At 43.3% G+C, this 26,152-nt stretch overlaps 2 protein-coding genes across 4 annotated transcripts in view; one reads left to right on the forward strand and one right to left on the reverse strand.

Moving 5' to 3' along the window:
* The window catches only part of Carf (calcium responsive transcription factor), a 47,421-nt gene extending 46,191 nt beyond the window's left edge, over window positions 1-1,230 (reverse strand). The window contains 1 exon segment of the mRNA XM_028856362.2: window positions 1,133-1,230. The gene's annotated coding sequence lies outside the window, so the exon portion shown is untranslated.
* A 37-nt stretch (window positions 1,231-1,267) lies between these two features.
* On the forward strand, window positions 1,268-23,412 carry Wdr12 (WD repeat domain 12). 3 transcript variants are annotated; one of them, XM_037210376.1, is made up of 14 exons: window positions 1,268-1,352; window positions 1,751-1,959; window positions 4,928-5,022; window positions 7,052-7,146; window positions 8,521-8,627; window positions 10,241-10,356; window positions 11,483-11,637; window positions 13,231-13,276; window positions 15,039-15,124; window positions 17,342-17,482; window positions 17,590-17,695; window positions 17,809-17,941; window positions 19,856-19,928; window positions 22,858-23,412. In XM_037210376.1, exons 2-14 carry the CDS (start codon window positions 1,919-1,921, stop codon window positions 22,933-22,935), a joined length of 1,272 nt encoding a protein of 423 aa, XP_037066271.1. In that variant the 5' UTR covers window positions 1,268-1,352; window positions 1,751-1,918; the 3' UTR covers window positions 22,936-23,412. The 3 variants fall into 3 exon arrangements, with proteins under 3 accessions (XP_037066271.1, XP_037066272.1, XP_028712197.1); XM_037210377.1 differs by lacking the exon at window positions 1,268-1,352 and adding an exon at window positions 1,408-1,529; XM_028856364.2 differs by lacking the exon at window positions 1,268-1,352 and adding an exon at window positions 1,650-1,668.
* Window positions 23,413-26,152: the final 2,740 nt, after the last annotated feature.

Raw genomic sequence — 26,152 nt, forward strand, 5'->3', positions numbered from 1 at the left:
TCATTTTATGCCTCCACCTACCTCAGTCAAGTTTCTAGTTAAAATTTGTACTGCTAGCTCTTACGAGGGCAATAGCTAACATTTACCGAGTGCTTCTTATGTGACATTTAATTCTCACGGTTGATCAAGGTGTGGCACAGAGGTTAAGTCGCACAGGCAGAATCAAATTCCGGCATTCCTGTTACAGGGCATGCAATTCTGTAACGTGGATACATTGAAAATAGACATGCTTTCCCTGTCACTGCTCATTTAACAAATGGTTTCCGCCTCCAATTGTTTAGATAACTTCTAACTTTCTACAGATGACTTAAATATTAGGCAACGTATATTAAAAAAAGAAAAGCTTTCGTTGTTTTCACCTGCACACACACTGCTAAGCCCACACATTTTGCAACCCAGTTCTGCCTGACTCTCAATTGCTGTCTCAGAGGAGCACCCCCCACCCCCGACCCCACTTTGGAGGTTTTTTTTTGGGGGGGGGCGGATGCCTTAGAATGTGACTTCGGGATCTTAAAAGCATCCCCCATCTAGTCTCCACTTAGGAAAATAGTAGAGCCATAATCGGGGCCATGGAGACCGAGACAGGCCTTTTGAGTGACTTCAAGATTCAAACATCAACAACAGTCTGAAGAAAGCAGGGGAGCGGTGCGGAGGGAGCTTGGCTAAACCTCGGACTGGGGCAGGAGGGGAGAGGGGCGAGCCTGCTCCGTGGCGGGGGCGCGTGCCTGGGCTCAGCACCCTCCGCAGGACACCGAGCCTCCCCCTGCTGCAGCCTGCTGCCTGCCTGCCATCCCCCGGCCGCGGGGCCCCTCCCGGGACCAGGGGTGAAGGACCCGCAGCGGCGGCGGGCGAGGGCGCCGGGAGGGCCAGGCGGGCGGCGGCCGGGGGCGGGGGCGGCGGTTGCTCCAGCCCGGCAGGGTCAGGAGGTGACGGGAGGAGGCGGAGGCAGGAGCGAGAAGGGCGCTCGAGCGGGAGCGTCGTCCCCGTCCGTGGGTGCAGACCTCCGGCTGCCCCTCCACCCCCAACCCTGCCGCCGCCGCCGTGCGCCCCACAACGCGAGGAGAGGGGCCGGGGTGGGGGGGGAGAGTCCGCCGGAGCAGAAGGGAGAAAATTCAACACGAGTCTACTCAACCTCGTCTTGGCGCCGAGGCCCCGCCATGGAGACCAGCACAGTGTGCACGCGCGCCCCGCCGGGAGGCGCGGCCCGGGCCCAGGAGGTTGGGTCCTCCTCGGCCACCGTCGCCCGGTTCCCCCCCCATGCGTTCTCCTTCCCCGTGCTTCCGCTCGGCCCCTTGAGCGGAGAACGCGTGGTCTCCGCTGAACCGGGCTGTTGTTGGAACTGTGCATAAAAAGTAAACGGGCGGGACCGTTTGTCACCCCGAGCTAAGGGGCAGGAAGTGGAATACCTGACCAGAGGAGGGAGTTTAAGAGCAGATAAGAGAACCTGAGCGCGCTGGGGCTGAAGAGATAAAGGAATAAAGCCTACAACTCCCAGAGTTCAGAGCGCCTGAAACGCGCTCCCTTCTGGGGTTTGTAGTCTCTGAGCGCTGAGTCTAAAGTATCCGGGCTAAGGACACCCTTTAAAAAATAATAATAATAATAATAATAATAAGATTCTAATTAGATCTTTTCCCTGTCCTCCTAGTCGGTCGCGGATCTAAATAGAGAGTAAGAAACAGAGACGTAGCCGGGGACTGGCTGCCTTGGGGACTTCGCTTCGCTAATCGATGTTTCCTCAATCTCGGGATAGGTAGTCGATGTGTGCGGGCTGGGCGCGTCTGTGGAGAGGGAACCTCGTGGTGTGAGCGGAGGAAGCCGGAGGCCGGTAGCAGGAGCCTGCCAGCCTTCCCCTGCCCCGGCCGGCCGCGCTTGTCAACAGACGCGTTCTCGTGGAGCGGTCTCGCGTGGGCCTCCCGCCATGGCACAGCTCCAGGCGCGTTTCTACACGGAGCACAGGAAGTAAGTTCAGCGCCAGCCAGCCCTTAACCTTCCCCGAGCCGCTTCGGTTCGGACCCCTGTGGGCACCGGCAACCCGTGTCTGGGAACAGACAGTCAGCGAGAAACAGCCCAGGCTTTAGGTAATCGGAGCGGAGAGAAGGTGAATAGGGTCCCCGGCTGGAGTGAACAGGACTTTAATGCAAATAAGATAACCCGAGTGCCGGATAGAAAAAAAAAAAACAAAGATAAAAAAGACTTCAGTCGCCCTCCCGTCCCCGTCCCCTCCCGTCTGCCCTGTATCGTCATCCCATTTGGAAGCGGTGGGCACGTCTTAGATGGCTTCCCGAATCTCCGTTTTTCTGCCCACCTTCGTGAGCTCTTTATCATTTGAATTGCGGGTGGAGGGAACCGGGCTTTGAGTTTGCTTTCTGAGTGATGTACACACTTTTTTCGTGATTTGAGGGGCGAGCCGTGGCACTTGGGTTTACAGGCTGCCTGTCAATGGTGTCTCATGGTTTCTGAAAGCAGGACTTCGTTTGCTCTTCTCAACCACTGTAGAAGCTGGGTCTCTGAATATGGGGTTCCTAGAGCTGATTTTTTTTTTTTATTAGTATGAGGTCAGTTCAGTTACTGACCTGACTAGATGTATGTGTTTTAGTTAGTGTGATAAAACACTATGACCTTAAAGCGGTGGTGGCGCACGGCTTTAATCCCAGCACTCGGGAGGCAGAGGCAGGCACAGGCGGATCTCTGTGAGTTCGAGGCCAGCCTGGGCTACAGAGCGAGTTCCAGGAAAGGCACAAAGCTACACAGAGAAACCCTGTCTCGAAAAACAAAAACAAAAAAACCCCAAACTATGACCAAAAGCAGCTTGTGGTAGGAAAAGGTTTATTTGGCTCACAGGTTACAGCCATCATCAGAGGATGCCAAGGCAGGAACTCAAGACAGGAACCTGGAGGCAGGAACTGAAGCAGAAGCCATGGAGGGATGCTGCACTGTAGCTTGCTCTCCCCATGCCCAGCTAAGCCTGCCTTTTTTGAGACAAGGTTTCTCTGCAGCCCCGGCTGTCCTGGAACTCACTTTGTAGACCAACTCAGGACCACCTGCCCAGGGGTGGCACTTCCCACAGTGGACTGGTTCCTCCTACATCAGTCATTAATCCAGAAAATGCTCCACAGACTTGCCTACGGGCCAATGTAATGGAGGTGTTTTCTTAATTCAAGTTCCCTCTTCTCAGATGACCTTAGCTTCTGATTTGACAAACCAACCAGGACTGTGTGCATGTATCTATTTATATGCGTGTAATTATGTGTTTATGTAATAGTCATAGAGATGGCAAATTTACTAGTGATACATGTATAGTATATAGTGAGATTCAGGTGCATCATATTAGTAGAATTGTACAAACATTTACATGATCCATTTTAGAAAAAAGTTCATCTCTCTAGATGCCACTCAATCCCTTAAATGCTTCCCATCCAAGTCGACCTCCCTATTTACCATCTATTTCTGTGTAGGTGTCCATCCTGGACATTTTGTATAATGAAATTATACAAACTTTGTCGTCTTTTGTGTCTGGCATCTTTCACTGACTGTTTTTATAGTTTAACCATAAGGCAGACTACCCTAATACTTCATTTATTTTATGGCTGATAGTCCATTATATGGCTCGTTGTCTCTTATTGTGCAGTTAAGACATTTAGGTTGTTCCAGTCTTTTAGCTATTGTGAATAGTGGCTGTGGAAGCATTAATGTACAGTTTCCATGTGAACGTGTGTGGCCCTGGCTGGCCGGGAACCCACTGCGTAGGCAAGGCTGGCCTCACACCCACTGATACATGTGCCTGTGCCTTCCAAATGCTGGGGTTAAAGGCCCATGCCACCATGTCCAGTGAACATGTGTTTTCATTGCTCTTTGGTGTGTACCTAAAAGTGTAGTTTTTGGGTCAAATGGTAAGTCCACATTTAACTTTCAGGGCAGCTGGCACACTGTTTTCCAAAGTAACCCCACCATCGATGGATGAGGTTCTCCTTTCCCTGGATTGTGAGCATAACTTTAGTTGCATCCTGATGGGTGTGAAGTGACGTTCATTGGGGTCTGGTCCTGTGCCCGTTGGTCATTGCTCTTCTCTAGAAAACTATTCAAATCCCTTGTCCGTTTAAAAAAAAAAAAAAGCCTTTTTATTACTGAGATACAAATGTTCTTTATATATTGTGGATACAAGTTCCCTACCAGATAAATGATTTGTAAATATTTTCTTGTCTCTCTTTGGGTTCTGTTCTGCCTCCAGTCATACATTATTCTAATCTAGTCTGTGGCACAGCTGTAAAGGTCTGTCTAAATAGAGTACTGCTGTTATTCTTGAACTTGGACTGCTACAGTGGTTCCTTGTTGCCTACACAAAGAATTAAAAAACGATTTCATAGTATATGGGACCTAAAACACTGTGTGTCTTTAGGCTTATCTCTGAACACTGCCTAGAGGAAAATCAGGACCTGAAATAGGAGCAGGTTCCTTTGGTCTGCTGTTCTTACTTTCCACGGTCTCATTTCCAGGCTATCCCTCCCTTATCTGGCCAACATCACTTTTTGTAGCTGTGCATTCTTTTGGGTCCTGCACTTACACCTTTTTCTCTGGCTGAAGTGACTTATTTCTAATAGTCTCATCGTTTATGACACTGTGCTCACAGGACTTCATTGTGCTTGATTCTTTTAAGAATAGAGGCATTGGATGAGGGGATGTGGGGAAGGCAGGAGGGCGGGAGGAGGGATGAGAGTGGGATCTGTGGTTGGTATGTAAAATGAACAAGAAAAAAGAAAATAATTCTGTTTAAAAAAAAAAAAAAGAATAAAGACATTTCACCTCATTTTGTTTATGCCGTTTAGTGAATGTCTGGGATGATGTGCCCAGTGAATAGTTGTTGAGTGAGTAAATGCAGATTTGCCAAAATGTATAGACATAATACTAACATATCACTTCCCTCTTACAGATATGCAGTAGATGATGTTCCTTTCTCAATCCCTGCCGCCTCTGAAGTTGCTGACCTTAGTAACATCATCAATAAATTGCTGGAGACCAAAAATGGTAGGCATGTATGCTCCAGGAAGATAGGAGAGGGTACAGTGCCATCAGCTACACATAAATACGTTTGTTGTTGGGTTTTTTGTCTGTTTCTTTGTTTGTTTTTCTTTGACAGGGTAACTGGCTGTGTAGACCAGGCTGGCCTCAAACTCAGACATTCACCTGACTCTGCTCACAACTCTCTGTAACTTCAGGATCCAACATCCTCACAAAGACATACATGCTGATAAACATAGGTGCACAAAAATGAAAATAAATAAGCTATAAGAAAAAAAAATAAGGGCTGGAGAGTTGGCTCAGTGGGTAGGTGTTTATGTGCACCCATGAAGCCAGCGTTCAGACCTCTAGCCCCCACATAAAGGAAGGCTGTGGTGGTGTGCTGCCTGCAATCTCAGCACACTGGAAACACAGATGGGCACTCGAGAGCAGGCTGGCCAGCCAGACTAGCAAAATATCAAGCTGTGGGTTCAGTGAGACCTTGCCTTAATATTTAAGGTGGCAAGTGAGCCAGGAAGACATTCAACATCAGCCTTGAACTTGTACACTCATGCACACACGTGTGCTCACACACACATATGCAAAAAAGAACACACAACTAGTTAATGCATCCATGTTGATGTGGTGGCAGCCTGAAGTCTTACCATTGAAGGCTTACTGATTAACAGGGCACAGTAGAGGATAGAGGAACATATTAAAAGATACTCTGTAGGGCCGTGACATAGCTCGGCCAGCTGAAGTGCTTGCTCTCCAATGGTGCAAGCCTGAGTTTAATCCTCACGACCCAAATAAAAGTGGAGAGACCCAACCCCACAAGTTGTCTTCTGACCTCCACATGGGTATGTATATACCATGCTACACATGCCCACAAACACTTGCATATATACACAAGATAATAATAAAAATAAAAAATAGACACTTTGGATGTAATTAACCAAGCCCAGAAATGTAGGAAATATAAGATAGTTGACCCATTTTCCTCAATGAAGAAATGACAAGAAAAAGGAGGGGGCTTTTAAAGATTGAAGGAACACATTAACCAGTTAGGTGCTGGCTTTAAAATGTTTGCTTTAACACATGGGCAGCTTTGCATGATGGGACACACCTGCAATTCCAGCACTTTAGAGACCGAGACCATGAGTCAGAGATCGCCCTTTCTATCTGTCTAGCCTCTGGAGGCTAGCCTAGGTTATGTAGTGAGTTTGAAGCCAGCGTGGGCTTACACAGTAGGACCCAGTTTCAAAATAGAAGTTAAATTAATTTAAAAAAAATACAAATAATGACTAAGTATATGATAGTAGCATGGTTAATATTTTAACATTATGTTTTAATTCCTTAGATTTTAGAGATGTGCAATAAAGCCATTTACCCATGAAATGGTATGGTTTCTGAGGTTGCTTTAGAAGGAGCTAGCAAGAGAATGGAGACAGGAATAGAAATGATTCCTCACAAGCTGTTTTGTGTTGGAGCAGGGTGTGGGTGTTCACTGTGGTTTATACTTTTGTGTATGTTGTATCGTTTTCTGTAGAACAAAAGCTTTTGAAAATGAGGTAATAGGCTTCAGGTGGTATTCGAGCTACTGTCCAGCCGGTTGCCCTCTTTTGTCTACTCAATAAACCGCTCTTTCAGAACAGAAGACAAGATTAGTGGGGTGTAGTTAGTGGTAGAACCTGTGCTGGGCGCACATACAACCTGGCTCAGCCCCTGGCCCCTAAGGTCATTTCACCACCATAAAACCAAGCGTCAGTAAACAGAACCAAGTATGGTGGTTCTTTAGAAATCATGTAGCCGGGTGTTGTGGTGGCGCACGCCTCTGATCACAGCACTCGGGAGGCAGAGTCAGGTGGACCTCTGTGAGTTCAAGGCTAGCCTGGTCTGCATTCCAGGAGAAAGACCCTGTCTCAGAAAACCAAAAACCATTCATTCAGTATGAGAAGTTACGGAGCAACTGGGGCAGCAATGGGTACTTGAGACGTGATTGCTGCAGGGTTCTCATTCACATGGCGCTGATATTAAGATCCTTCCTGTTTTACAGAGCTCCACAAACATGTCGAGTTCGATTTCCTTATCAAGGGCCAGTTTCTTCGAATGCCCTTGGTCAAACACATGGAACTGGAAAACATTTCATCGGTAAGTCCAAGTACTGTTTATGTTTGATTTAATACATTACTAGAGTAACTGCTTATAGAATCAGCCTAAATTGATTTCAACACCCAAGGTTTTTTGCCCTTTTCTTTTTTCCAAGACAGGGCTTTTCTGTGCAGTCCTAGCTGTCCTGGAACTCACTCTGTAGCCCAGGCTGGCCTCAAACTCAGAGATCCACCTGCCTCTGCCTCCCAAGTGCTGAAATTAAAGGTTTGCACCACCAGTGCCTGACATTTAGACTTTCTTTGAGAGTCTTAGAAAGCATTCTAAAGTTACGTTCACTTATTTATTATTATATAGTATGTGTGGGTGCATGCACAGCCTGCGTGTGAAGGCCGGAGGACAGTCAGTGGGAGACTGGGAGGTCTAGGCTAACCATGGTTATATAGTGAGACCCTGCCTGGGGGAAAAAAGGACTGTTTGGAGTCAGCAAGATGGCTGATGGAGTAAAGGTGCTGGTCACGAAGCCTGATGACCTGAGTTCATCCCCAGGACCCCCATAGTAGAAGGAGAGAACCATCTCCCACAAGTTGTTCTCTGACCTCCACGTACACTGTGGAATACACAGATGTACACACATAATAAGTAAATTGTTTAGAATATAATTTGTAATTTCCCCTCTTTCGTGATTGTAAAATACTATGATGAAATATATGTAAGAGCAGGCTTATGATGTTAGCCATTCTCAAGTGTGCAGTTCAGTCATATGAAGTACACTACTGTGCAGCTGTCACCACTCCCCAGTTCCAGAGCTCTGTCATCCTGACAGACGCTCTCTCCCTCAAAGACAAATATGCTTGTGTGATCTTTCTGTTTATCTTTTTTTTTTTTTTTTTTTTTTTTTTTTACATAAGAGCTTTCTTGTAGGGGTTAGAGAGACAGTTCAGTGGTTGAGAATGCTTGCTGCTCTTCTGAGGACCTGAGTTCAGTTCCCAGTACCCACATTGGCAACTGCCAACTGCCTATGATTCCAGCTCCAGGGGGATTCCATGCCTCTAGCCTCCACGCACACGTGTGCACAAGCCCACACATATACACATAATTTAAAATAAAACTGAATAACTTTTTAAAAATATCTTTTTAGTCCCACTTTTAATAAAAGTTTATATTCTTAGCTTAATATGAGGCCAAAAGAAAAATCTTGACTTTTTAAATGGCTCCCAAATTTTCTTCCTTCAAAGTAATATCTAAAAGCTGTCAGAGGCAGGTGGATATCTATGAGTTTGAGGCAACCTGGTCTACAGAACAAGTTCCAGAACAGGCTCAAAAGCTACACAGAGAAACCCTGTCTTGAAAAACAAACAAACAAAAAACCCACAAACTGTCCCCTGGTTTATTTTCTGTTCTCTGTGTGACTAGGAAGAAGTTGTGGAACTAGAATACGTGGAGAAATACACCGCGCCCCAGCCAGAGCAGTGCATGTTCCACGATGACTGGATCAGCTCGATTGAAGGGGCAGAAGAGTGGTATGCATGCACGGCGTGTGCTTTTGTCTTCTTACGTGCCTCCACAGTGGGACTGTCTCTCTCTGATGCCTTTGCTTTGTTAAGGCTACTTCGTGCAGTGATTACTGGTGACCATACCAAATAGGTTTTTGCAGTCAGTATATTCAAGAAGAAAACAAGTGTTTATGTTGTATTATTGGGTTTTTCGAGACATTTCTCTGTGTAGTTTTTTCTAGTCACTTGGTAGGCTGCTCGAACTCAGAGATCCGCTGCTCTGCCTGATGCTGATTAGGTGCGCCACCACGCCCTTGTTGTATATGATCCTATGTAAGTCAGCAGTCATTGATATTTAAGACCAGAGATACACAGTGCTTCATAGAGGAGAAAAATTAGTATTTATGGCCACAGATCTCCCCGCCCACTACCATGAAGATGCAGGCATGCTATTGTAGGGCTGACATGGGCAGCCTGGAGTCAAAGAGGTATGGATGTCTTACTACAGTGGTTCTCATTCTTCCTAATGCTGCGACCCTTTAGTACAGTTTCTCATGTTGTGAGAAAATTATCTCATTGCTACTTCAAACTAATTTTGTTACTGTTTTGAATCATAATGTAAATATCTGATATGCAGGATGTCTGATGTGACCCCCCAAAGGGGTCTTGACCCCTGTGTTGAGAAACCACTGTCTTAAAGCACATGCCCACTACTGATCATGCTCCTAACTGGCTGTACTTACAGAAAAAACACCTTAGGAGTTGATCAGGAGGTAGCTTACTTCTGTCTTTCCTTTTTGGGGGCCATTTTATTTTTATTGTTGTGTGTTTTGTTGGGGTGTGTGTGTGCGCCATTGCACGTGTGTATAAAAGTGTGGCAGTCAGAAGACGACTCGGAAGCTGGTTCTCGCTTCCCACCTTCACACGGTTCCGGGACTGAACTCAAGTCCCTGGGCTTTGCGGCAGGTGCTTCACAGCTTAGCCATCTTGTCATCCTGAAGAGAACTTGGAATTATTGTATCAAGTTAGATTTTGTTTTTTTTTAAGACAGTGTGTTTCTGTGTAGTCCTGGTGGTCCTGGAACTTCCTATGTAGGCCTCAGACTCAGAGATCCTTCTGCTTCTTTCTTCCAGATGTTGGGGTTAAAGGTGTGCCACCATGCCTGGCTTTGTTTCTCTTTTATTCTTCGTGATTTTCCTTTTTGCTTTGGTATTGTGGTATATGTGTGTGTCTGTCTGTCTGTCTGTGTCTCTGTCCGTGTCGGTGTCTGTGTGGTGCTGGACATCAGATCCAGAGGCTTCTGCTTGCTGGGCAAGACCACTGAGCTACATCTCATCTCTGTTTTTCTCTTGAATAGTTTTCAGTGGTTACTTAAGAAATGTTAGGCTTTACAAGCAGTGTGCATTGCTTTGGTGAAATTTATAGCATTTGCAACAATAAAAGTGAAATCTCATATTGTTTTAGTGGTTCAGAAAATTAGTGTAACATCTGAGCTGTAGTTATGCTTTGAAATCTTGTTCTTCATATTAAAGAAGAGTTTCTTCCCCAAGTTTACTTTGCCATTGCCATAGAAACAACTAATTTTCAGGCCTTCAAAAGTCATCTTTTTGTATTTCATAGCATTTTTTTTCCCATTGTAGGATCCTGTCTGGTTCTTATGATAAGACATCTCGGATCTGGTCCTTGGAAGGAAAGTCAATAATGACAATTGCAGGACATACAGATGTTGTAAAAGATGTGGCCTGGGTGAAAAAAGGTAAGATTCTACTTAAGAAGAGTTTAAAACTGAACTAATTTTAGTCTAGCAAAAGAATGATTGGGTGAAAAATGCTTCATGGCTCAGTTGCTAGGTTTCAGAAATATAGTGCTAAAAAGGGGAAGGTATGTGTGTATATATATATATATACACATATATATATACACACACATATATAATATATACGTATGTGTTTAATATATATATATATACACACACACACACACACACATATATGTTTTTTGAGGCAGGATTTCTCTGTGTAGCCCTGGCTGTCTTGGAACTCACTCTGTAAACCAGACTGGCCTTGAACTCACAAACATCCACTTGCCTCTGCCTCCCGAGGGCTGGGATTAAAGGTGTGTGCACCACCGACTGGCAAGAATTAGTATTTTTCAAATCCATAGATGGCATGCATCACCACCATCTGGCAAGAATTAATACTTTTAAAATCCATAGATTGCTGTTTGTGTCCCCACTTCCACCCACCCACCACCCACCCCTCGTCCTGGAGACTGAACCAGGATTTTGTGTACACTGGGCAAGCACACTGCCACTGAGCCATATACTTAGCTCCAAGTTCATAAATTTAAGGAGGAAGTCTTTACTAAAATTATCTATACATCTTCAATTTAGTAAGTACATTGAACACATTTTTCCGGTTTTTAAAGAGTCTTCTCTTTTTGGTGACAGCATGGGGTAGGGATGGGGTGGTCACAGTGTAGCCTAGGCTAGCCCAAACCTGTCCCTCTTCTGCCTCAGCCTCCTGACGGCTGGGATTACAGGTGCACACTACTAGGCTTGGTTTAAGAATTTTTCCTTTTGGGGGTTGGTGTGACCTTTATAGCACTCGGAGAGAGAGGCGGATCTCTGTGAGTTCGAGCAGTGGCTACAATGAGCTCCAGAAAGCAAAGTACAAGAAAACTGTCTCGAAAAAAAAAAAAAAAAAAAAAAAAAAAAAAAAAAAAAAAAAAATAAAAAAAGAATTTTTCCTTTTTACCATGATAACTCTCTTTTAAAAGTAGTCCATCTTAATTATTATTAAAACATTTACAAAAATACTGATAGAAAAGAAGATGCAGTTAAGATTTTGTCCTATGTGTTTCTCGGTTTTTCTTTTCTTCAGACAATTTGTCCTGCTTACTCCTGAGCGCCTCAATGGACCAGACTGTCCTCCTGTGGGAATGGAATGTGGAGAAGAACAAAGTTAAAGCTCTGCACTGCTGCAGAGGTCATGCAGGGAGTGTGGACTCCATAGCAGTGGACAGCTCAGGAACCAAAGTGAGTGGTCTCTGCTAGAACAGTGTGACCACTGGTGTGTCGGGTTAGAATTTCAGCAGCTGAGTAAACATGTTATATAGATATGTTACTGATGGTTGTAACTCCCATAACAACCAGAGGCTAAAAATGATTAAAAATTGGATTAAGCCAGGCAGTGGTGGCACATGCCTTTAGTCCCAGCATTTGGGAGGCAGAGGCAGGCCGATCTCTTGAGTTTGAGGCCAGCCTGGTCTACGGGGTGAGTTCTAGGATAGCCAGGGCTACACAGAGAAACCCTGAAACACCACCTCCCCCCAAAAAAAAGAAAGAGAGAGAACAAGTAAAGATAACCTTAAATGATAGTAGTTGGCAGTGTTTTCAATTCATCAGGTTCTCTTAAAGTACTGTCATCATTAAATGTCTAAATGACACCCAAGCCTTAGCACACAAAGGCTAATTAATATTAACAGCGTGTTTCACCATCAGTGCTGACATACAGCTTGTACCTGCACTGAAACTCAATCCTCAGTCCCTTACTTTGGTTTTTGATGCAGGTTCTCACTGTAGCCCAGGTTGCCCTGGAATTCTCCCTGTGCAGTCCATTCAGGCCTTATGTCCCTGTTGATCCGCCTGCTTCCGCCTCTTGAGTACTGGGATTACAGGCACAAGCTGCCATGCCCAGCCTGGCCTATTCTTTGTTATAACAAAATGGATACAAACTAGAAAGTGATTACTTCATTGACTTATGAAGGGCTGCAAACCCTCTTAGCATGTGAAAGTTCCGTTTGCTGCATTGGAGAACTCCAGATTTAACAGTGTTCTCCAGCTTGGAGTAACACAGAACGTTTGATGTACTCAGAGATAAAGGTTTATGATTTATCTTGAGTCACAGAAAGTTGATATATTGTTGAGTACACATTTAGATGAATTAACCTTTCATGTCTTTTGGCTGGGGATTTAGACTATATTTTGCTTATACATGAGCAGAAACTCATCTTCAGTTTGTTAAAGCTCAAGAGAAAATTTGATTGTGGTAGCCAAGGAAAGAATGAACGAGCCAGAACAAGAAGGTGATGATACATTTGGGCCTCAGGAACTTCTCTGGAATGGAGGCTAAATGTAGCTGACATGCCCAACCTTCTCTGTTCCCAAGTCACTTTGGTTCATTTTGAACCGTATACTGGTTTTCTCTACATGTAATACTTCCTAGTTTTGTCCTGTACTGTTTGTCCTGGGAGGGGTGGGGGTGTGGTGGTAGTGGGGTGGGGATCTATTTTGTTTCCCCCAGGAAAAGTCTAACTTCACTTCTCAGGTTTATTGTAAAGGTTCTAGAAGCAGAGTAGACCTATTTGTGTAGTCTAGTTTACTTGCCCACTTTGATCTAAGCAGCTGTGCAGGACACAGGTGCATATAGGAACAGCAGCTGGTTGCCGTGGAGATAAGGCTACAGCTTCCAGAAGACTGGGAAGCCACATACGTGATTATCTAGTAGTAAAGATTACAGAGCCTGCGCACAGAGAAGTGAAGCAAGCAGAGAAAACTTTGAAAGTAAGAGTGGGCAGGGCAGATGATGTCAGTCATTACATGTGCTTTCTCCTTCGTTTGTGTGTCCAGTTCTGCAGCGGCTCCTGGGATAAAATGCTGAAGATCTGGTCTACAGGTATCAATATCTTTTTGTATTTTTGCTTATTAATCATGTTTCTAGAATTTTAGTGAGAGACTTTTGTTTTTCATACTTGCTATAAAAATAGACTAATGTGTTTTAGTATGTACAAAGAGAAGTGTAGCTGGGCGGTGGTGGCGCATGCATTTAATCCTAGCGCTCGGGAGACAGAGGCAGGTGAATCTCTGTGAGTTCAAGGTCAGCCTGGGCTACAGAGGGAGATCCAGGACAGGCTCCAAAGCTACACAGAGAAACCCTATCTCAACACTGACACCCCGCAAAAAAAAGTGTAGTATGAAGACAAATTAGTACATTTTTGTTTTTAGTTTTTTGGTTCTTTTTTTAACCCTACCACCTCTTTATTTGACAGTCACTGATTTGTTACATGTATAACAAATTGTCTTGGATCTCAGAATGCATTTAATTAAAAACCCTAGAAATTGTTTTTTAATAATTTTGACTCATTTTAAGTCACTTAAAAATGAGTTTTGAGTGGCTGGAAAGATGGCTCAGTGATTTAGCGTACTTGCTGCTCTTGCAGAGGACCCAGATTAATTCAAGCACTCAAGCTCACAGCCGTCCTCAGCTCCAGTCTCAGGGGATCTGACACCTTCTCCTGGTTCCTGGGCACCAGGCACACATGGTACACACACATAAATGCAGGCAAAGCATGCATACATGTGAAAATGTCTTAAAAAATTTTTTTTTGAAGCAGGGTCTTTTTATATATCCCTCACTATCTGGAACCTGGCACTGGCTGTGTAGACCATCCTGGCTTCAAACTTGTGATCCTCCTGCCTCTGTATCCCAAATGCTGGGATTATAATCATGCACCACCATACCTAGCTTACTTTGAAAATACAGATTAAAACACACAGTCGAAGGAGCGGACAGATTCTCTAAAGAAGTTAGGGTGCTGATAGAAACAAAAGACAGGAGGGGACCCATACAAATTCTTAAATTTTGAAACCTAACAGCTGGAATTATTTCTGCATATGTAAAAAGGTCAGAAGACCCTATTACTTCTGATGGAATTGCTGTTCACAGTTCAGACCCCAGTTACAGCTGACAAAATAGTTAATGTGCTCAGAACCAGTTTAAGCAGCTTTAACTAATATGTGTAATACAGCATAAAATGTACGTATTAATAAATGTTATAAGAATGCTTGGGCTGGAGAGATGGCTCAGCGGTTAAGAGCACTGGCTGCTCTTCCAGAGGTCCTGAGTTCAATTCCCAGTAACCACATGGTGGCTCACAACCATCTGTAAACCAACTCTAATAAATAACAGTGGTGGCGCACGATTTTAGTCCCAGCACTCGGGAGGCAGAGCCAGGCGGATCTCTGTGAGTTCGAGGCCAGCCTGGGCTACACAGCAAGATCCAGGACAGGTGCCAATACTACACAGAGAAACCCTGTCTCGAAAAACCAAAACAACAACAACAAAAAGTCCTTGTCTGTGTCTGATTGCCAATCCAGGAAATGTTCTTCCTTTTGCTACTACTTAAGGGTTGAGTCTCAGGTACTTTACACTGAATTACAATACCCTAGTGGTCAGATATGATTTTTATATACAATTTTGTGTTAACTATTCAATTATTTATATACAATTTTGTGTTAACCAAAATAACAAGGGATATACATTCCCTAATAACTGAAAAAAAAAAAAAGAAAACTGTATACCCAGAATATCAGACATTCTTACAGTTTGCCATTAATAGTTACTAAATTTTTCAATATTAAGTTTCTCTATAATGTAGTCCCTACAGATGAAGAAGATGAAATAGAAGAATCCACAAATCGGCCAAGAAAGAAGCAAAAAACAGAGCAATTGGGACTAACAAGGGTAAGCTTGTTTTTGTTTTAATTAAAATATAATCACATCAGGGCTGGAGAGATGGCTCAGAGGTTGAGAGCACTGGCTGCTCTTCCAGAGGTCCCGAGTTCAATTCCCAGAAACCATGTGGTGCACCGCTCACAACCATCTGTAATGATGTCTGGTGCCCTCTTCTGGCGTGCAGGCGTACATGCAGGCGGAACACTGTGCACATAATAAATCTATCTATATCTATCTATCTAATCACATCATTTTCTCTCTTCTCCAACTCCTTCCATGTGTACATCCCCAAATTCTGGCCTCTCTTTGTTATTGTTAGGTATATATGTATACATGCATAAGTATTATGAATATAACCTGATGAATCCCTTTACTGTTTGTTGTGTATATATGACTCCCGAGCTGCCACTTGGTGTAGGATAGCCAGTTTGGGAGCTCACCTCTGGAAGAGAACTCTCAGCATTCCTTAGTTGCCTGTAGGTCTTTGTCTGGGGGTGAGGCCCCATGGGATTTCCACCTTCCATGCTAACATGGCTAGTGATAGTGTCCTTGTTCAGGTCTTATTTAGGCAGCCTGTATTGTTGAGGCCGTCTTCGATGAAGCTTCCCTGTCTCTTTTAAGAGAGACAGTCTCACAGCATATTTCCTGGTCCTTGGGCTCTTGACCGTCTTTTACCCCTGAATCTTAGGTGCAGGAGTTGTGGGTGTATCCACTGGGGCTGGGCACCCCATCAGTGATTGTCTTCATTTGACTCGTTGTCATTTTCTGTAATTGTCTCTGTCTGTTAAAGGGTAAATAGTTTTGAGAATTGACTCTATTTGGCTTTGGTCTGTTTGATGAAAGGATGATAATTCAGCAGTCTTTTTTTAATATAATTATTTTTATTTTATGTGCATTGGTGTTTTATCTGTGTGTGTCTGTATAAAGGTGTCAGGTCCCCAGGAACTGGAGTTACAGACATTGTGAGCCACCGTGTAAGTGCTGGGAATTGAACCTGGGTCCTCTGAAGAGCAGTTAGTGCTCTTAGCTGCTGCTGAGCCAGCTCTCCAGGAACCCCCTACCCCCCTTTTTTTGTTTATGTTCTCTTCTGTCTTGTTGCTTCAACCATGATTACGCTTTCTTTTTGTAGTACTGTTGCTACATTTTTCTGAGACTTCGGATAGTGTAACATCTGAATCAATCTTACTGAGTGGTAGGACTGTCATGGTACATTTTAATCATTAACTCTTGTTTGATAGTAATTATCTGACTGTTTAATGCTGTTTATTTCATATACTGAAGATAAAATTCACTTTAGAGCTGCTAGTTATATCCTGAAACACTAGAAATCATTAATATGGAGTTTAATTCTGTCATTTAGCAGTTAGGTCTCATTAAACAAAGTTTGTTTAGTTTGAGACAGAATCTTGCTGGATAGCTGAGAAGGATTTGGAATTCACTGACTTGTGCTGGTCTCAAATTTTCAGGAGTTCTTCAGCTTTCTGATTGCTGGGATTCAAGTATGCATCACTATGCCTGGCTTTTTCTTTTTCTTTTTCTTTTTTTTTTCCACCTTAAATCTAACTGACAAACAGTGATTGGATATATTTGGCATAATTAGATACACTTATACATAATGGTTATCATGTTCAAATTAATGTAAGCCCGAGTTAGCACTTCGGTATTGAATTGTGAAACCCCTGGTTCATATTTTTAGCTTGTTTAGATGGCAAAACCAGTGGTTGTAAGACTTTAAACTTTTCATTTATGCGGGTGTGTGTGTGTGTGTGTGTGTGTGTGTGTGTGTGTGTGTGTGTGTGTGAGTGTGTGTGAGATGGCATGTGTGTGAGGTCAGAAGACAGCTTACAGGAATTGGTTCTCCTTCCACCATCTGGGTCCCTGGATTAAACTTGTCATCAGCTTTGACAGCTGACATGTTGTCCCCTGAGCCCCTTCACATATAAAATAAAGACAGAAACATCTGTGTTGGAGGATTACTATAAAGACAAAATAATCCATTGGGCAAAAAGTCTGGCATAGCTACTTTGGGCATTAACATCTCCTCTTTTATTTTGGCAGAGTATCATTATGTGTTCCTGGCTGGCCTGGAACCCGGAGCCCTGCCTGTCTCTGCCTCCCGCATGCCGGCATAAAGGTGTGCGCCACCACCCCGACCCTAAAATCTGCTCATTTGCAGATACTCTGTGGTAAGAATGTTTTTCCGTTTTTGTGACCTTTCATTTCTAGACTCCCTTGGTGACCCTGTCTGGCCACACAGAAGCAATTTCCTCAGTACTTTGGTCAGATGCTGAAGAAATCTGCAGTGCGTCTTGGGATCACACAATTAGAGTGTGGGATGTTGAGTCTGGTGGTCTTAAGTCAACTCTGGTAAGACTTTGGTGGTCCCACGATCAACGTTCGTTTTTTCAGTAATACATTTCTAAAGGAGGTTACTTTTAGCCTTCTGGTTAAATGTTCTTTCCTTTTATTTTCAGACAGGAAATAAAGTGTTTAATTGTATTTCCTATTCTCCCCTTTGTAAACGTTTGGCATCTGGAAGCACAGATAGGCATATTAGACTGTGGGATCCCCGGACTAAAGGTATGTTGTCGCCAGTGGGGAATGTTAAAAAAGACAAGTTTCTGCAGATAGTCTTTGGGTGTGTTCTGCTTGTCTTTCCTAAAATCCATTGCATTTTCTTTCTCTTCGTTCAGACGGGTCTTTGGTGTCGCTGTCCCTCACCTCACACACAGGCTGGGTAACGTCAGTGAAGTGGTCTCCCACCCACGAACAGCAGCTCATTTCAGGCTCTTTAGACAACATTGTCAAGCTGTGGGATACAAGAAGGTAAATGTTGGGACTGGAAGCATGGCAGAGCAAGTTCAGAGCACTTGCGGTCTTCCAGAAGACCCAGGTGTGGTTGGTACTACCTGATACAACAAATACTAATACTCAAAAAATCCCGGAGTGGGCTGCAGGCACAGCTCAGTGAGTAAAGTGTTCGCCTAGCACCTGTGAGGACCCCGGAACCCAAATCAACCAAGTGAACAGTGCTAGGTGTGCTGTGCTGGTAATGTTAGCACTGGGGAGACACAACATGGGAATCCCTGGGGACTGCTAGCTAGCAGAGCCTACTTGGTGAGTCTCAGGCTAGAGAGAGCTGTCTCACAAGAAAACAGGTGGACAGCACCTGCGGAATAATACCTAAGGTTGTCCTCTAACCTACATACATGTTATTCTTTATGCATGTGCGTGCAAATGTACCTACAAAGCCCAGGAACAAAGGGATTTTATTCCTGCTTGTTGCTTATTTTTAGCCCTCTTTTAAAAATAAAGCCACACAGCTTATAAAATCCATCTTTCTGACCTTTTTATAAAGCAGGAGAAAAGGTTTTAATTATCCAGGACTTCAGTAAAAATAGAAAGATGTAAAAAAAAAAAAAACTCTTCAAAGATAATTAGATGCCAAAGAAATCTGTTTTATTCATAGGCTAATACTGTGATACCAGTCTGTGATACAGAATGTCCAGGTTAAAACACACCCATTAACTTACAGTTAGAAGAGGTGACTTTAACTATGTACCATTCGTGTATGTTTTTAACCTTAAATCTGCCCTCAAACATCTGAGGATATCTTAGAGGGCTTAGATGTCTTCACTGACATTTTCTATGGTAATTAACATAGTTTCTGGTAGTAGCAGTAAGTATGAACAAAGCAGAACAGTAAAGCTGCACTTTGGCAAGACTTTCTCTGTCGAAATTTCAGTAGCCAGTCGTACATTTTGAAGGTATGTGCATGTATGCATGGTAGAGAAAGGCACAGATAAAATGGGGAGAATCGTGTACTGGTAAATGGGCAACCAAGCCGGTATTGAAGTAAATGGGGAGAGTGGCAGAGCGTGAGGCAGGTAGTCAATATACCAAGCAGGACTCGGCACAGCTCTGAGGGTTTGAAAGGAACCAGGAATAGGAGCCGAAATACCATTGTTATCCAAGAGGCAGGTCATGGGAGCACAGAGTGTGGTGGTAGCATCAGGGATAAGTGATTTTGTTCTAGGTCTATTTGAATTTAGGTCTTTGGCGAGATTAATTTCTTATGGATTAAATGTGGAGATGAGAATCTAAGAAAATTGCCCACATTTTCTGCTCAAGTGATTGGGTGTATGGTAATGCTGTGTACTGTGATAAGAGAAAATGGGAAAGCGTGGAGCTGGAGGAAGAAGACCTAGGTTCAGCTCCCAGCACCCACATGGTGGCCCACAACCATCCAGTTCCAGGAGGGATCCAGATCTGGAACTCTAGCCTCTGCATGAATATGGTGCACAGACACACACAGGCAGAACACCCATACACAAAATCAAAATAATAATTGAATAATTAAATAATTGGTTTTATTTTTTAGGAAAATAGCCTTATGAGGGAAATTTGAGAGTTTTGATTTGATTGTGTCTGTTGCCTATCAACTTTCATGTATTTAGATACACAGACATATCAAGCTCAAGGGAAAAGTTTGGGTTAGAAATATATATTTAGGAGTTATTATACAGATGGCTGGACAGTATATAAAGCCATGATTTGGGATAAAATTAAAGTATAAAAGTGTGAAAATGGACCTAGTTCTGAATAAGTTTTTGCATCTTGAGTGTTTGTTATAATAAATCTGTAGTAAAATCCAGTAAAAGTCTTGAGAAAAGTATTAGTAATTATCCATATGTGTGTTAAAACCCTGAATGCATGTAACGTGTGTATTTTCATCTTTAGTTGTAAGGCTCCTCTGTATGATCTAGCTGCTCATGAAGATAAAGTTCTAAGTGTGGACTGGACAGACACAGGGGTAAGAATTTACAAGTTACTTGATGAAGAAAAAAGTTGGATAGAGCTAATGTTTAAAGTTAGCAGGATTTTTTGGTTTGGTTTGTTTTTTCTCTGGCTGTTTCTCTGGCTGTCTGGAACTTAACTGTAGACCCTGCTGGCTTCAGATTCAGAGATCCGCCTGGCTCTGCCTCCTGAGTGCTGGGATTAAAGACCTGTGCCACCACTGCCCAGCTTAAAGTTAGCAGTTTTAAGTTTCTGATTTTCATAATTGTTTTTACATCCCAGACCAAAAAACTAAAAACAGATTTGCCCTTTAATTATTTAAAGAGTAATAAAAATTGAAATTTTTGTTTTGTTTTTCTTGAGACAAGGTTTCTCTATGAAACAGTCCTGGCTGGCTGTAACTCACTTTGTAGACCAGGCTGGCCTCAAACTCACAGAGATCCACCTGCCTCTGCCTCCCGAGTGCTAGGATTAAAGGCATGCGCCACCAGCCCCCGACAAAAGTTGAACTTTGGAAACAGATCATTTCCCCCTGAATATCATTTTTTGTTCTTTTGGAGTCCTAGGGACAGAGTCCCCAGGTTCTTACCATGCTAGGCAAATAGTCTCCTGCTTGGCTATATACCCAGCCCTGTTCGGTCTGTTTTTCCTTAACAAAGTTTTCTGGTTTTGATATAGGGGCTCCTGTATAGGAGCCAGGCTGTCTTTTAGTTTATTGCATAGCCAAAGAGAATCTTGAACCCCCTGTCTCTACCTCTCAAATGCTGAAGTTACAGACATGTACCAGTACACTAGCCCTCTTTTTCTTATTTTGAGATAGGCTGTCAGAGTTGCCCCGGCTAGCTTGGAACTTACTGTAGCACAGGCAGACCTTAAACTTGCCATCTGCCACCTCAGCCTTCTTAGTAGCTGGTGTTACAGGTCTGTGTTGGCCCAGGTACCTCATGAATATCTTAATAAGACATTATTTACAAATCCCGTATGGTCCATAAATTGACTACTTCATACTGATGTTATCGCAGTATTTCTAGTTTGAAATACCTGTTTTAGAAGGTTTTTTGTTAGTGTTTTGTTTTTGTGATCTTGATATGGTTTTGTGGTCTTGATTTGTCGCCCTGGCTGGCCTCAAGCTAACAGCAGCCTCCCTTACATCGGCCTCCTGAGTACTGGAATTGCAGGCACATTTTACATAATTAAGTGAGATAATTCATTTTAAGTAGTAAATATGGATTATAAAATATACTTAAGGAATTATAATAATTTTTATGTGCATATATAAGATCTTGTCCAATAATTCTTTCAGGTTGTGGGTCCTAGAGCTACTTATATAATTTGCAGTGTACATTTGCCTGCAAATAATACACTGTCTTTTAAAAACTTGACTAGTTCTGAGTGCGGTGGCTCACACTGGTCATCGCGTTCTAGGGAGGCTAAAGCAGGAGGATGGCTGCACATTTGAGGCCAGCTTAGGCTAGAGCATAAAAACCTGTCTTCCAAAAGCAAACGAAGCTTTTGTGTTTTTCGAAGGATAAGACGTTTATTATATACCTTGGCAAATACTTCATTGTAAGTACAATAGCATACTATGTCTTAACCAAAACGATTGATTGCTTTTAATATTTTGTACATTGTATAGTGATGTAGACTGCGCATCCCATTCCTGAAACGCTTTGGATCGGAAGCATTTCAGATTTTGGAATATTTGCACATTTATGAGATATCTTGGAATGGGACCCAAATCTAAATGTGAACTTCCTTTTTGTTTCGTGTCTGTGTTATGCATGTTGTCAAATTTTAAAATACTTTGAATGGACCTGTCTTCTGACTGTGACCTGTCATATCAGGTCAGGTGTAAGGTTATACTTGTGGCATCATGCCAATGTAACAGGTTTTTTTTTTTGGGTTTTTTTTTTTTTTTTTTTTTTTTTTTTCGAGACAGGGTTTCTCTGTGTAGCTTTGTGCCTTTCCTGGAACTCACTCTGTAGACCAGGCTGGCCTCAAACTCACAGAGATCCACCTAGCTCTGCCTCCCAAGTGCTGGGACTAAAGGCATGCGCCACCACTGCCTGGCTGTAACAGGCTTTCTTTCGGACCAACCAGCTCTCAAATCATGACACAGAAATTATTATTAGTTATGAATGCTCGGCCTTAGTTTATGCTTGTCCCAGTAGCTCTTTTAACTTAATTTAACCTGTTTCTCTTCATCTATGTTTTGCCTCAGGGCTTTTTACCTTTCATTCTATGTGTCCTACTCCATGTCTGCCTAGTTGGGTGGCCCTGGGCTTCTCCCTCATTCTCCTTTCTTCTCACTTCTCTCCTACTTATCCTCTCTGCCCACCACCCCATCTGTTGCTCTACTGCTTAGCTACTGACCATTCGGCTTTTTATTTAGCCAATCAGGTGCCTTAGGCAGGCAAAGCAACACATCTTTATATCATTAAAATTGGCTCAGAGCTGTATGTGTCCTCAGCATGTGCACTGCCTGTGAGCTACATCTCCAACCTACATTGTACATCTTTGGATTGAGGATACTTAAGCTAGTAGTAGAGATGTTTGTTCTAATTGGTACCCTTAACGACTGTGTTCCAAGCTGGGTGGTTTTACATCTGTCAGATCATTTATATATGTGACGTCAAAGTAGAAGCAGAACTGCTGGGGAAGAAGCAAAGGAAGGGTATGGGTGGAAATGGGTATGCGTACTTGTGTGAACAGTGTCTCGCCAGGCGGCGGTGGCGGCGCACGCCTTTAATCCCAGCATTAGGGAGGCAGAGCCAGGCGGATCTCTGAGTTCAAGGCCAGCCTGGGCTACAGAGTGAGTTTCAGGAAAGCCAGAGCTTTTACACATAGAAACCCTGTCTGGAAAAACCAAGACAAAATCAAAGTTGTGTTTAATCATGTCTCATTACTGTATATTTGTATTTACTTTTCTCTCTCTCTTTTCACAGCTACTTCTGAGTGGAGGAGCTGACAATAAATTGTATTCCTACAGATATTCACCTACCACTTCCCATGTAGGGGCTTGAAAATGAATGATTGATCAAAGACTGTCTTGTTGGGTTCTGCTTTGTTTTTTGGTTAGTGTCTCACTGTTGTGTCATAAACTATGTGAAGGATACTGACTACCCTCTCCAGCACCTGGAGAAGGTGGGTGTGGCAGGGCAGTCTGTAATCCCAGGACCTGGGAGGTTAGCAAGAGGATTGGAAGTCAAGGTCATTCCCTGCTGCATAGTGAATGCAAAGGCAGCCACGGTTACAGGAGACTGTCTCAAAAGAGAGTCAGTGGCTAACCCTCCAGTTCCACTGTCGATACAGAGACAGGAAGTAGCCTTTTAAATTGTGTACAATGGTTCGTCGTCTTTCATGTTTATAAAATACAATAACTATGTGACCTGAATTCCCTACCCTGTTCAGATTCCAAAAACTTAATTGACTTTTAAAGATACGGGTTTAAAATTAAAATTTGCTTTTAAAGCGTTATAAAAAGATATATTACAAATACAGTAACTATTTGTCTCTTTTTTTTTTTCTTAGCTTTTTAGTTAACCATTTGAAGAACAGACTAATAATACACCGGGTGGTGGTGGTGCAGGCCTTTAATCCCAGCACTGGGGAGGCAGAGGCAGGTGGATCTCTGAGTTCGAGGCCAGCCTGCTCTACAGAGCGAGTTCCAGGACAGTCAGAGCTTCACAGAGAAACCCTGTCTTAAAAAAAAAAAAAAAAAAAAAAAAAAAAAAAAAAAGTGGAGACAGGAGGCTCAGGACTTGAAAGTCATGATTAGCTTTATAGCTAGTTCAAGACCAGGGTGGGGATGGACTACATGAGAAAATGAAAGCTTAGAGGAGAGCCATCAAGATGGCTCAGCGGGTCAAGGAACTTGCTGCCAAGCCTGATAGCCTGAGTTCAGTCCTCAGGTCTGAAAAACAGTCAACTCCTACAGATTGTCCTCCAGCCTCAACACACAAGGTGTGGGAGGCAAAATTTATAAATTTGGGGGGGGGTCTTTAAAGTTGTAGGAAAAACAAGCACCTAACACTAAAAAGTAAATAGTAAAAGCAGTCTCATAAACACCCTCAAAGTAGTGATTATAAGAAAATAAGATTTGTCAGGTATTCAGATTAAAAACTATAGATGTGAATATGTTAAGAATTCATTGAAGGGCGGTAGTGGCCCACACCTATAATCCCAGCACTGGGAGGCAGAGTCAGGTGGATCTCTGTGAGTTCAAGGCCAGCCTGGTCTACAGAGTGAGTTCCAGGACAGACTCCAAAAGCTACACAGAGAAACTCTGTCTCAAAAAACCAAAAAAAAAAAAAAAAAGCTGAGCTGGAGAGGTGGCTCCAGTTAAGAGTCCTGACTGTTCTTGCAGAGGACCCAGGTCTACTTCCCATCTGAAATTCCAGTTCCAGGGGCTTTGGCCCTCTTCTGGCAGGCACACATGTGGTATACAGACAAAATGCCCATACATATAAAATAAAATAAACACTTAAAAAAAAAAAAAACTCATTGAGCTAAGGGTTGGAAGTATTTAAAGCAAGTTTACTTCTAATCAGTTTTTTTAGTACTGGGGATTGAACTCAGGCTTTATACATGAAAGGTAATCCATCTCTAAACTTTATCCCCAGCCAGTAATTATTTTAAATGTGACTTCTGTTTTGTTTTTATGATTTTTAACACCTCAATCTGTAGTTCAGGTTGGCAACCTTCCCACCTCAGCCTCTGTCTGGGATTATAGGGTCTGAGCCATCTCACCTATAAAGACTTATCTGCAATGGATTGGTATTCCTCAAGCAAGGAAGTCAGTGTTCTCAAAGTGATTGCTCTTGATACATGAGTATGGAAACAACGAATGTACTTGGCAGTTGATAACCAAATTAACAATTAGTTAATTCAATTAGTTAGTTCCGTTGTCTTGTATAGAGAAGTTCAAAGGTAGTTCAGGGCCACAATAATTGTTTGGTTCCATTTTCCCATAGGGATTCAGGCTCCCTTCATCCCCCGTGTATAGGCTTCATTTCTACATAGACCAGGAGCTACAGACAGTTAAACACATCATTTCTTCAAGTGGATTTACTACAACAATTGAATGGAGTTTGGCAGAAAAGGTCACACAGAAAGCTTTTATTTCATTCTATGCTAACGTAAATTTCATTAATTCTGTAACCTCTGGACCATTATTATAAGTGGGTAGAGATGAACTCATAATCCTGCTTTGAGTACTCTTATTGAACCTTAAGGAACAGTTATTTAACATGTCTTTCCTCTGGTTTTTGGTGAATGCCTTTAATACCTTTAATCCCAGCGCTTCAGAGGCAGAAGCAGGCTGATCCCCGAATTCAAGGCCAGCCTGGTCTACAGAGTGAGTTCCAGGACAGCCATGGCTACACAGAAATCCTGTCTCAATCCCCCCTCCGCTCCCCGACCCGCACCCCCCTGAAAAAAAGAATGTCTCCTAACTGTCTTTCCTGACTTAACCATTCTGGGCTGATCAGATGCCGTTTGCATACCCTGAGTGAACACAGTAAAGGTGAGGAGGCCAGAGTGGGAGAGGTGGCTCAGCAGTTAAGTGCACTGGCTGCCCCTGCAGAGGACCTGGGTTCCATTTCCTGCATCTATATGGCAGCTCACAACTGTCTGTAACTCCAGTTCCAGGGGTTCAGACGCCTTCTGGCCTCCCTGGGCACCAGGCACAAGTGGTACACATGCATACATTCATGCACTCACATTTCTTTAAAACAACCACCAAAGGTGAAGAGGCCTATGCATCAGATGAAATGGAAAAAGGAGGTGGTGCCTGAAACTGTACCCTTGCCTATCCTCAGTCCTGGTTCCACAGCAAATGTATTCAGAGTTCCGCAGTCTCGCCTGGGATGCATGCAAAACCAGTGGCCAGGGATCATCGACTAGGATTCTATCTGAGCTATCTAATCTGCCAAACTTGTCTCCTTGGGTAATTTAAGAGGTTAGAACTTACACCTTAAGCAGGAAAATAGATGTCAGCACATCTAATAGATGGAGCCACCCTTTAACATGCTTCTCAAATACTGTCTTCCTTCCCGTGGTCCCTTCTCTTCCAGCAGAAGCCTGTGCTTACGTTTGTTTCTACGGGTCTGTTAGTTTCTGGGGTTCACCTGGAGCTGCTTGCCCAGCACTGGGATGAGTTGGTCTGTAGGGGGTTATTTATGCTGTCTTAAAGGAAGGGAATTTGTAAATATGTTAAGGCCAGATCTCCTACCTAACAAA

Source organism: Peromyscus leucopus, chromosome 13 (assembly GCF_004664715.2).
Source record: "Peromyscus leucopus breed LL Stock chromosome 13, UCI_PerLeu_2.1, whole genome shotgun sequence".
Lineage (NCBI taxonomy): Eukaryota > Metazoa > Chordata > Mammalia > Rodentia > Cricetidae > Peromyscus > Peromyscus leucopus.